The following is a 12,776-nucleotide window of genomic DNA, read 5'->3' as shown; positions in this document are numbered from 1 at the left end:
TGATTAGGTTAAGGCATTCATAACCCAATCATTTTCCTTCTAAACTTTCTTGCATTGTCTCTCACATGTACTTTTTGCGGGGACATCTCATATCTAAAGTATAACATTCTACTCCTGGCCCTCAAAATCTCATACCCATTTCACCGTGTAAAATACATTTAGTCCACTTTCAAGAGACCTCATAGAGTTAATAAAACTCAAAAACAAGCCACAAACATCTAATATATAAAGGCACAGAGTAAATAGTTCCATTCTACAAAAGAAAATAATGGCATAGAAAAAAGGCATGAGACCAAAGCAAGACAAAAATCCAGCTAGGCAAACAAGTTCTATAGCTCCATGTCCAGCTTACAGGCTCATGGCATTTTGTCTCTAAAAGCCTTGTGTAGCTCCATGACGTTTCTGGTTACAGCTCATGTGGCTTCTCCCTTGGCTTATCTGTGCTCATCCCTGCAGCTTTCCTCCACAGATGTTCCATGGTACTGGCATATATTAGTCTCCATTAATGGGGATCTCCATTGCGATTTTGATATCTTTCTCATATCTCCATGCATGGTACTCTCACAGGCTGCCCACAGGAATTCTGACCCTGCTGTACCTTACCAAGCATCCTAGATGTTCCTTTGAAATCTTGGTGGAAGCCTTCATGACCTCCTAACTCCAGCATCCTTTAATCTTGCAGAAACAAAACCACATGTTTGATGCCACGGTCTGCTGCCATATTGAGCAGTAGCCAAGCCTCTGGGGACCCTGGATGCATTAGCCTCTGAGTGCCTGAGTGGCATATTATGGTAAAGCAACTTCCTAGGCCTTTTTATTCAAGCATGGCACCCCACGTTTTTCTTCTTAAGGGAATTTTTACTTTTACACCCTTGAGCCTGAGATGAGTGTGGTATTGCAGTTCCTGAGATACCCTCAAGTCTTCTTGCTCTGGGTAAAGTATTTAACATGTCTTTAAAGTATTTAATAATCACAACTTCCTTTGTCCCAATTTATTCACACATTTTTGGCCAAAGCACAATTTTTAAAAATCTTTCTGCTGTGCTTTCTGCTCCTAATAATTATGATAAACTTGGCTAAAAATTACCAACATTATCCATACCACTGCCTGAATGTTATGTTGCCTACAAATTTCTTCCATCAGATTATGAAGTTGATAACCTTTAAATTAATCTTTACAGAAAGCCTCAGGACATGAACAAAATATAGACAACTTATTTTCCACAACATAACATGAATGGTCTCTTATCCAATTTCCAGTAGAGTCTTCCTTCATCTCTGAAATCTCATGAACACATTCTTTACTGTCCTCAGTTCTATTGTCCTTCAAGTCTTTTGAACTCCCTCCAGAATTTTCCATTAGGCTCTGCTTATGACAATCTAAAACTTTTTTCACCTTTTATCTCTAACCTTTCAAAATTTCCCCCACAAATTCCAAAAAGCTCCAAAATATTCTGAACCACATGGCCAGGTTAGTCATAGTAATGACCCCACTTCTTGGTATCAAATTGTGTTTTAGTTAGCTTTTTCACCACTGAGACCAAGAGACATGACAAGAACAATTTTAGGTAGGAAAAAATTATTTAGTTTCAAAGGTCTCAGTCTCAGATGGCCAGCTGCTTTGCTCTGGGCCCAACTTGAGGCAAAACATCATGGAGGAAGGGTGTGATGGGAGAAAGCAACTCAGAACAGGACAATCAGGAAGCAAAGAGAGAAGTTAAGCTTCTCTCAATAGGGACAAAATATAGACCCCCAAAATATGCCCCCAGCAATCTTTCACCTCTAGCTACACCCAACCCAATGTGTCTACAGTAACCACCCAGTTAGTTAATTCATTCAAGTGGACTAATGCACTGATTAGGTTAAGGCTCTCATAACCCAATCATTTTACCTCTAAACTTTTTTGTATTGTCTCTCATGTGAGCTTTTGGGCATATACCTCATATATAAACCATAACAACAAAGAAAACTGCCTCTATTTCCTTATTGTACTTTCATTGCAGACATTACTAATTCATCACAGCATTCTTTTCTACAGAGCTAATGTAAAGATACAATCATTCTCAACACCTTACTTAGCTTGCAAGATAAAATAGCCTCTGGTACTATTCTATACATAAATTTCCATTAGGCAATATTATCTTTAGGGACAGCTAAGAATTTGAAGACACATGTTGATATTCTCTAAATAGTAAATAGAGGTCACAATTTTTTTCACAAACCATTGTACCTAAAAAAGAATAGAAAGCAAGTCAGAAATCATGATGATGTTAACTCTGGAAATGTTACTACTAATAACAAAAAGTAATTTTTTAAAATGGAAGAAAACCTTAAAAAAATAGAACTTAGAAAAGTACAGAAGGAGGAAGTCATTAAACAGTTCTGTTTGATTCCACTCAGAAGCTTCTGCAGGCTTCAATGTTCACAGCATAAATTATGTTCATAATTATAACCAAAATACCCAGCAAATTACTAGGTATTTTTCATATATTATGTTCAAGGCATCATCTGATATGTTTTAGAAAGTGTCCAACCAGGGAAGCTAAAGCAAGAGAAGTGTTTAAACTTTAAGTTAACTATTAGCTAACTGATATTAACTGGAATAATTTTCAGTCTGAGGATTTTAGATACTCATCTTTACTATCCATATGTGCTTTGTTTTATTCTCCTATTAAAATACTATTTATTGGAAACCTTGATAATATTCAACCACATGTGCAAATTGTCCTGTCATCATATTCTACTTCTCAAATCAAACTTTTTTGCAATGTAACTTTACTTTTGTGTAGTGAATTTAGAATTAGATGAGGAAATTTACTGTCAAATAGTCGTTATTAAATGCCATTTTCCCGTTTTTATTCAATGCCTTTGGTAATTTATATTAGGGTAATACTTTCTGAAACAATATATCAGAAATATAAAAACACATATATTTACTGATATTTTGATAACTGGATAGTACTAGTCTCTAAATATTCACACCCACAACCTATTTAGCATGAAAACAAAGACTTATGGATGTTCTAAAGCTAATAAATCTTTTTACAAAAATAATTTTAGCCATTATATTTTAAAATATACATAATGTTAACATTTATACATACTCATAAAATCTAGTTAATATTTTATGTATTCTTATCATCAATAATTTTTCTTTAAAAATCACCTTTTTTCTACTTAAAATATTAACAAAATTGATAGTTTATATAAATATGTTGACCTGAAAGATGAGAAAGTAGCTGCAGAGACATTCTTTACAAGGATTGCCTATGACAAATTATACAATCAGTTTATGACCAAACAAAGCAATTATTTTAACCACACCAATTCCAAATTTGCTCTTTTCTTTACTGGAATACTTGAAATAAGAACTAGACCTGGAACCAGGAGATATGACTTCAAGTCTTGGCTTACATTTGATTATAAAAATTCATATTAAAAAATCATTAATGTGCTCAACTAAGTTGGACATAGTTGTACATGTAATTGTCCTATAAGAATCTGGAAACAAGAACATGCACTGGAACATACACGTGTTTAAGGGAAGAAGGAACTTGAAATGGATGGATTAAAATAAAGGCACAGAATTTCAAAAATGGCAATACCTAACATTTAACTATTTCATTGGAAATAATAAAGACTTTTGCCCCCTTCTTTTTGTGGATCGTTACATCAAGGTGCACAATAGTGTTTCATTTAAAAGAATGTATATTAATTAAGTATAATTTTGTCCATACTCTTAATTATAAATGTACTCTTAATTATGACCTAAAAAACTTCTTGTTTAACAAATTCTAGAATATCTGACTCTCAAGTTTTACTCTAACATACCATAGAATTGTTTGGGAAATCTTACTTTAAAAGCATTTTAGTAAATAATTTTATGATTCTAGCTTAATGGAGTTAGAATATAATTATGTGCAGGTAGCATTTTGCCACTTCTTTATGACTTCTTTATTGAAAATTCAGTGATTTTGTTTTTTGCTCTATTCTAAGTTTGACATCAAGTCTTTAGAGTTCTAAACAAGTTTGACCAATGACTAGAGGATGTGTTGGTAGGGCATGGTAGCCTAATTGTCTTTGAAAGCCCTCTTTCAAAATTTACAATGACAAGCACTGAATCTTAACATCATGAATGTTTTTCTGTTTACATCTACCTAAGTAGTTGTAGCTTACTTGTAGCCATAGATGTAAAATTAGTTTTTGTCTAAAAGTAACTTATAACTCTAACCTTACATAATGTTTTAATTTCTTTATTTCTGATGATTTGACTTACTACTATAGTCTCATGCACATAAGCACTTTAATGAACTTTCACTGAACCATGTTCTTTTTAAATTATTGCTGAGATCTTGTGAGGAAATAGTCTTCAGTTTTTCCTACCTGCATTTCATTGTTGATAGTCCATAGTTATATACACACTCCATTATAGAAACTGAGAGTATATACAGCAATTTAGGTCTTTTTAGTCAGGTTATAAGGGAGGTAGAAAATTTGCAAAATAATATGATCTTTGTTCAACCTCCTATCTACTGTTTGTAGAGTTTTTCGTGTTAAGATAGTTTTGTCTTTTATCAGAACTGCCAATTTTTTTGTCCATTTCAAATAACTATAAATAAAGGCTTCTCACCCCTCAATTTTTATGGTGAGGGTCTCTGAATGGTTTTATATTACTTTGGTAGAGATGAGTAAAACTAAAGGAAAGAGGTGTGGAAGAATAAACAATAAAGGAGAGAGGAGAGGAGGTGTTGGACTTAAGACATATTTCTATTCCTCTATCATTCATTGTCATATGGCAAGAAAATATGGAATCAGCTCCTTCTAGCTGGTTCTTCAGTTTTCATGGGTGGTGTTTATTTTTTATTCTCAAAGTTCTTATGTATGAAATACTAACGATAGAGGTAAAAGAGAATCTCAATCATCAGAGGCTGGAGAAGGGAGAGAAGAGAAGCTGGGAGCTGGATTCAATAGATACTATATTTTAGTTAGATAAGAAAAATACAACTGGTGCCCTATTACCTATAGGGTGACTATAGATAAAGATAATATAATATATATTTCAGAAAAGTTAGAAGAAAAAATTTTTAATGATTTTGCCACAAATAAATGATGAATGAGAAGACAGAGATGCTTGCCATCATTTGAACGCTATATAATGTATGTGTATATCAAAACACCTGCTAGTACCCCATAAATTTGTGTATTTTGTGTGTTAATTAAAAAATTAAAAGCAGACAAAACTACATTGATCCCATGTGTAATATGTATAAGTAGAAATCATTAATTTTTGTTGAATTTTTGTTGTTCACATAGGTTTATTTGTAACAGCATAGTATTTAACATGCTTATTTTTTAAAGAAGAAAATTCTTAAAGGTAATTTAAGAAAAATGTAAATAAATATTATTCAAAATATTTATGTACTTGTTATTTTAAAAATATAAATGATTGAGGTAGATTCAGGTTAAAAATATCACTATGAAGTATACTTTTGAATTGTAAACCACATGACTATATAGATGCTTTCTTGATATGATTCATTCTTCTTGTGTTATTTGGATAACTTTTTATCTTTGCAAACCAAAGACAATTTCATAATCCTATTTTTGTTTTAAAAAAAATACTGTCTCCCAAAAATGTGTAAGTTCCAAAAGAAGATTCAAAATTCTGAAAGGACTCATTGCTTGACAATTCTAAGTTTATGTGTTTGTCTTAAGTTGGTTATTAAAACTCCAGTTCTTATTGATGATGGTTCAGGATTCTGAAATGTTAGCTTCTTGATGATCAAGAGGCAAGAGCTAGTGGTCTGCACTTCTTTTTTTCCCTTAACCATTAAATTCTCAGATATTGACCAGTGGAATAAGGTAATTGAGCAACTAGGAACACCTTGCCCGGAATTCATGAAGAAATTGCAACCCACAGTCAGAAACTATGTGGAGAATCGGCCCAAGTATGCAGGACTCACCTTCCCCAAGCTCTTTCCAGATTCCCTCTTCCCAGCGGACTCTGAGCACAATAAACTTAAAGGTAGGCCCTCCAGAGACAACTTGAGAACCTCTGTGCAGGACAGAAGCTAAATAGCATGTAGTTTAGAGACCTATCTTTAACTTCAACTACTTCAAGTTAAGGAAGGGCATTTTTAAAAAGACCATTTTTACCAAGGGGAGTGGCTGAGGACTTTATAATTAGATATTCAGAAGGAAGGGTAAGAATAAAGTGTGTTAACAAGATTTAGGTTAACTATTTCATAGAGTATACTTAGAAACTTAAATTGTTTTTTGAAGTAAGTTTCAGAAATCAATGTAATATACATCCATCATGCTTTCAATCCTTTCTATTGGTCTGAAAATATTTTCAGTGCCTGTTTTCAGTTGTAAAATCTTGGAGTTATAAAATCAGATGTTTGAGTTTGTTTTATTTGTCTTGTGGGTTTCTTTTATTTGTATTTTAGCATTTTATTTCTATTTATAGTGCTTTTTCAATTGACAGTGGTAAATGAAATTTCACCTATTCATTTTTATTCAGTATAAACACTTATTAACAAGTGATTCTTTTCTACCATGATGTCTGCAGTTAATAACTTAAGTAACAAACCTCAGTATCTTCCCCCCAAATATTGAGGTAAAAAGGCCTTTGATTTGTTTGGAAACTAGGCACAAATTTGGCAATGTATTAACTGTAAGATAAATAATATCCTATTTTCTGTTAAACTTTAGGACACTCCTGAGAACTCATTTTGAAGGAAATCTGATAGCCCCAACCCCACTCAAGGTTCAAATTCTGCCACTGTGCCTTGAAATCTGTGTGACTCTGGGCAAGTTATCTCTTTGTACACATTGAGGCAGGGATTTGTTGGGAGGATTAATTTGCTTAATGTTGCACTTAATACAGTGCCTTCAGAGCTTATAACAAATGATAAATAATGTTAAAAATAATAAAAAAATATTTTTAAAAATGCTTATATGTGATCAAAAAAGAAAAAGTTAAGACATACGCTTTTAAATATAACCCTAAGTGTTCAGTGGAGAATTCTTATCTATAGACATAACTAACAAAATTTGAATATCTATGGTAGACTTAAATGAGACAGAGACACTATAATGCAGTGCTACTATTTTCTAAAACATTTTTATTGCCTCCAAGCTTTTACCTAGTGGATTTTAAATATTCCATATTGTTCCTTTGTTCTTGATACTTAAGCTTCACAGTGGATTTCATCCTTTAGCTTTCCTATGGACTTTAGGTGTGGTATGGACTAAATTATTACCAACTCCATCATTTTTAAGATCAACATTATCTTTATGCAGATTGGGAAAGAGCTAATACTCGAAGAAGAGATATTTTAGCATTTATTGCTTCAGGATTCTAAGTGAGATGTTAGGTAAAATCATTCCTTCTGATGAAGACACTTGTAGTATAACAAGTGAAGACAGCAAAACTCTCATTAAACTACTGAATGATAATAACAGCACATATAGAAAAATTATTAAAATATATCATGTTCTGTAAAGTAATTCCAACTTTCTTGAGTTTACTTTAAAAATTTTTTTAATTTATATATGAACACAATATCTTTATTTTGTTTGTTTATTTTTATGTGGTCTGAGGGTTGAACACAGTGCCTCACATGTGAGGGGCAAGCGCTCTGCCACCGAGCCACAACCCTTGCCCCTTGAGTTTTCTTTTTAAGTGGAACCTTTATAATTATATTCCTTGTAAAGGGTAAACTATTTTATTATTGTTATGATTATTTAATTTAATTTTAATATAAAATTGCCACATTGTTAAGAATCATAACTTACAAATAGCCAAAAGAAACATTATATTTCATTATATTTGAAGAAGAGCATAACAGATTTTATTTTTTGCAAATGAAAGATAAAGCATTGAAATATTTTCCTCATTTTGTTTCAGACATAAGATATTTACTATTATTTCTTCCTAAGATGATTTGGTATTAGTATAGTTCATGGCCCTCTTCCAGCACCTGCCCTAGAAAGAGAAATATGGTGTGTTTGATAGGACAATAAAAGGGAAAATAGATGTAAAATCATTTGTAAATCAAAGAAGTATTTCAAAATAGTAATGAGAAATATTAAAGTTTAAATTAAGATACAAGTCTTTTTATATTTTTATTATTCTTATAAGCTTCAAACTTCTATTTGTAAATAATACTAATGATTTTCTGTGATTGAATTTACCAGGAAAATGTTTAATAGACATAAAATATCCTAAAGGATTAGTTAACTAGTGATTTTTCATGTTAGAACAAGACATCAGAAGGTTTATTTATTGAAATGTGAAGACACAATAAAATACAGAATAAGTGAAAATGGTTTGCTACATTTTAACTGTAGTTTTGTTAAAATTATATGAAAAATATTTGACCAACAAATAACTGAAAAAATAAATAGCCCCCCAAAAAGTTGACTCAAACTTATTGGGATAATTGGTATTTTCTGATTTTCATATTATGTTATTTTCAGTTTTACACAACTTACCTAGTTCCTATTCTCTGAAAAATTGATGAAATAAAAATTGATATATATCCATATTTTTATGATTTATTCTTAAATCAATGAGGATCTTTTCCTTTTAATTTGAAGTTTTACTATATATTTGGAAGCAGCTGAATATTTTTACTATTAAACCTTTCTATCAATTGAATAACAATTTCGGTTTAAGATATTTATTTCCATTCGAACAGTAATTTTTGTAAAATTTTATATATTTTTTAGAGATTGAAAATTAATGAGGCTTTACTAGTGTTCTTAAACAAATATGCTTACTGATTATCACTAAATAACTTTACAACTAATACTACCCATAATCATAAAATTAATCTTAGTAACATAAACATAATGTAGTTTTACATTGCTGTCATGTGTAGCATTGAACGGACTTCAGCCATTAACTACTTGATTTCATGAAATCACGATTCTACTGATTTAAAGTGCCTGATGATCACAAAATGTTAAAATGAAAATTCACCAGTTGAATGATATCATATCTATCACTACTACTCTTCAGGTTATTTTCATGCATACAATAAATTGGGGCTATACGATCTCTCATCAATTTGAATTCAGTTCAAATTTTAATAATTCTAAAATATGAATGAGAACATGAAAATACATATTGTTTATCTTCAAAGAGCCATCACTATCAAACATCATGGATTTGCATTTGTATGCTTGTTATCCCTTCAGCCTAAGGTCATCCAGATTACCTAAGAACATTATTTTGCTTATATTAACTTTCTGTTGAATGTTGCTTAGTTATTTGAATATTAAATGAATAATTGTGTATTTATATTATAACTTCAATGAGCCCCAGATGATGCCTTAAGCCTCGAGACCTATAGAAAGAGATGCAAAATTAATTTCTTTTTCCAGAACATCCAGAAATGTACTTGATATTTATTTAGAAACAAGATATTTGTTGATTTTTTTTTTTTTGCCTTAGTTTCCACTCCATACAACAGATAAAAATCTTGCTGGTTGTTTTTCTCATTGATTGTTTCAGCCAGCCAAGCCAGGGATTTGTTGTCAAAGATGCTAGTGATTGACCCAGCCAAGAGGATATCAGTGGATGACGCCTTACAGCACCCTTACATCAATGTCTGGTACGATCCTGCTGAAGTGGAGGCGGTAAGGCAGAGGCATATTTTATTTTCTTTCCATAAACAAACCATAGCTGTAGTAAACTCTTAGTAGGATTGAACCCCAGAAGGGCACACAAAAAAATTCTAGGTCAAAATACCATTATCTGCCCCCCTAAAAGATATTTTCCTTAACTATCTTTTAAATGAATTTGTTTTTTTAGGACTTCCTATGAAAGGGGGTGATTTAGTCCAAACTTTAGATGTACTTGGCACATTTAGCATTTGTGTTCATTAAATTGTTAATATGTATGTCTCATCCAATGTGTTTATTAGCCTCTTCCAATGCAAGATTCATGGTTGAAAACCCAGTATGGGATAAGCTACTTTGCTTCTGTTCCATAATAATACGTCTATTAGTATCATGTGATATTTAATATTTCAGTTAGAAATATTTTTTCAAGCTAATGGTGACTTTGTGAAACTACATGAGCTAGACAAGAAAAAGTGGGTATTTCAATACAGATGTTATTTTTAAGGTTGATTCCAAAGTGAATATCATAGTGTGATATATCTTTTCTTTCTTAAGAATCTTCTGAGAACCATAACTTTTATCTTCAAACTATTTGTCAACAATTGAAAAATATTGACTCTATTTTCTTTCTTACATCTTTACTTATCTCATTTTCTCTATACTGGGCCACAGATTAGTAGAGCAATGTATATTGCTGTTGTCCACATGTGTTATATAGGCCTTCTGATGACAATTTGCTTTTTGCACCTCCTTTAAATGTTACTATCAGCAATGTTACCTTTTCTCACAAATGTCAGAATCTCTTCAAATTCTTAGAATATCTGTGCTAAACTATCTCATTTTTTTTATAACATAATACTTTCTAATGCATGTGTTTCAATTTGTTCTAATCTTTTATTTGAAATACTATTTACTTTTTACCCTTCTCCATACCCCAGAGTATGCTTGAAGATATTTTTGCTGTGTTTCAGTTTCTTTTCCTCTGCCTCATCATGTGACAGGTGCTAAATTTAAATTTACATAATCCTCATTTCTTCATTCTTTACTAGAGAAGCAGAGGCTGAGATATGATAGTGAGGACCAGGTAGAATTGATCTTTACAGACACAAGCAGCAAGCTCCTTTGCATAGGTAATGTGATCATTAAATATTCAAAAGGTTCAGAGAGAACACTACAGTGGTGAGCCTCCCACATGGAAACCATAGTGGAGTTATATGTCTGCTAAGGCTGACAAAAACTGCACAACTTTTTCTTAAGACCTGCTTACTTAAGCAGTTTTACAACGATGTTGACATTTTATTTTGCTTAGGATTTTTAGTCACTTGATTTGATTCTTACAAAATAAAATTCCCTTAACTTAATAGTTCTGAGTTTATGATTTTCTTAAAATGAATATACATTCTTGTAACTAAAGTATAGAACCTCTTGCAATCTCTTATGCTTAGGAAATATTTTCCAATGTTCTTGGAATAAAATGAAGTGAGGCAATATGTAGAGAATTTTATATATAATACACATATATATTTTGCAAAATAGATATATATGTATATAAACACTCATCTATATATGTAATGTAAATATGTATATATTACATACATATGTAAATATGTGTATACATATGTGAAAATGAAATGTAAAACTTTTGCTCTGATAACGTTCAAAAAGATATTTTTGATTGTATTGATAAAAATTGTAGATAAACAAATTAGTTGAAATTGTTGCTCCTCATTTATTTTGATAGTTTGAATTATATGGCATATTTATTTTTTGCTTAGATCTAATTTAATGAATGTAATCTGTTTTTAATGGATTGTGGCCTGGAGTTTAATTGGAGTCATAAAGTCTGCATTTGTAATTCACTTGTAATTATGTTGCCTATAAAAGAGACAGTTGCTTAGACTCTGTAACAACATATTAGAATAATGCTGATGAGTTTTAAATTATTTTAACTTTTTATGAAAAAAAATCTTTGAAGGATAAAAAGATAAAAGGATACCAAAGATACAAGAGTCTATTTTTCAACTTTTTCAAAATTGTTATACTGAGTTAGGGATGACAATAAGTGACAATAAAATTCTCCTATGAAGTTTAGGAGAAGAATCTTCTACAAAATGAAGATCTATGAAAAGAAATCTGTACACATAAAAACAAGCATATATTTGGCATCTAGACTAGGATCATTGATTATACAAGAGTAAAACTGTCATGTATCTACAAATGTTGCAGTGAATTCTGATTCTAGGGCAAGAATAGTTTATTACACTGCAAAATATATTACAGAAACCACAAATAGGAAGTGACATCTGGAAAGTGCTAGAAGCAGAAAGTGCTAGAAGTCAGTTATGCTTTTTGTAGTACCAGTAGGATTAGTGTCTTCGTAATTGCACATGAATATGTATTTAAAATAAAAGAACCTTTCTTTATAGACTTTTGGCAAAGCTATAGTGGAGTTATATGTCTGCCAGGGTTGAAAAGAATGTTTTGAATAATAAACTCTAGTGTGTCTTTATAAAACAAATGGAAACATCAATTAATTAGAAGTCCCATGATTAGAGGTCATCAAGGAGATCCATGTTCAAGCAGCTGTCAACTAACTCATGTAATGCTTGGGAGAGCACAAAATTCACAGAGGGAAGAAAAATTAGTTTTGCTGAAGGAAAATAGACACAAGTGAACAAGATATAAGGGAGAAGATGTGGGAAATTTTGATATCTGCAGGAGATGTTGAAAAAAAGTAGAGAAATGTTTTATGTACTAATCTATTAATCATATAGTACATTATCTTACACATATTTCCCAAAGAACCACAATTCCAAAATCAAGAGAGATGAGCCTATTAATATTTTTTAGAACTCTAATAGAGAAAATTAATTATGTTCGCATAAGCTGAAAATTTAAAAATCTGGATATCAAGCTGAATAATGGCCTATGTATGCAATACAGTAGTGCATAAAGACTTTGAAGTTATAACTGCCCAAATTATTAGCAAGTTCTTAGTCAAAGAATGTTCAGAGTAACAAAAGTTCATGTCCAAAATAGAGCACAAAGGCCACACTAAATGTCAATCCTTTTTTTGTGAAATAATGGGTTGGTATTCTAACTGGCTCAATGTTCATCAAGAGGGTAAAGATATTGCATTCAAT

At 31.4% G+C, this 12,776-nt stretch overlaps 1 protein-coding gene across 4 annotated transcripts in view; it reads left to right on the top strand.

The window, feature by feature from the left end:
• The window catches only part of Mapk10 (mitogen-activated protein kinase 10), a 154,594-nt gene that overhangs the window by 104,435 nt on the left and 37,383 nt on the right, over window positions 1–12,776 (top strand). For 3 of the 4 annotated variants that reach the window (XM_076864011.1, XM_076864010.1, XM_076864009.1), the window contains 2 exons: window positions 5,843–6,025; window positions 9,524–9,648. In XM_076864011.1, the coding sequence (XP_076720126.1) occupies window positions 5,843–6,025; window positions 9,524–9,648 (308 nt within the window). The remainder of the gene's footprint in view (window positions 1–5,842; window positions 6,026–9,523; window positions 9,649–12,776) is intronic. The other variant, XM_076864012.1, reaches the window with a different exon arrangement.

Source organism: Callospermophilus lateralis, chromosome 8 (assembly GCF_048772815.1).
Source record: "Callospermophilus lateralis isolate mCalLat2 chromosome 8, mCalLat2.hap1, whole genome shotgun sequence".
Classification (NCBI taxonomy): Eukaryota; Metazoa; Chordata; class Mammalia; order Rodentia; family Sciuridae; genus Callospermophilus; species Callospermophilus lateralis.
Note: the sequence above shows the minus strand (reverse complement) of the source record. Positions and strands in the feature narration are given on the sequence as shown.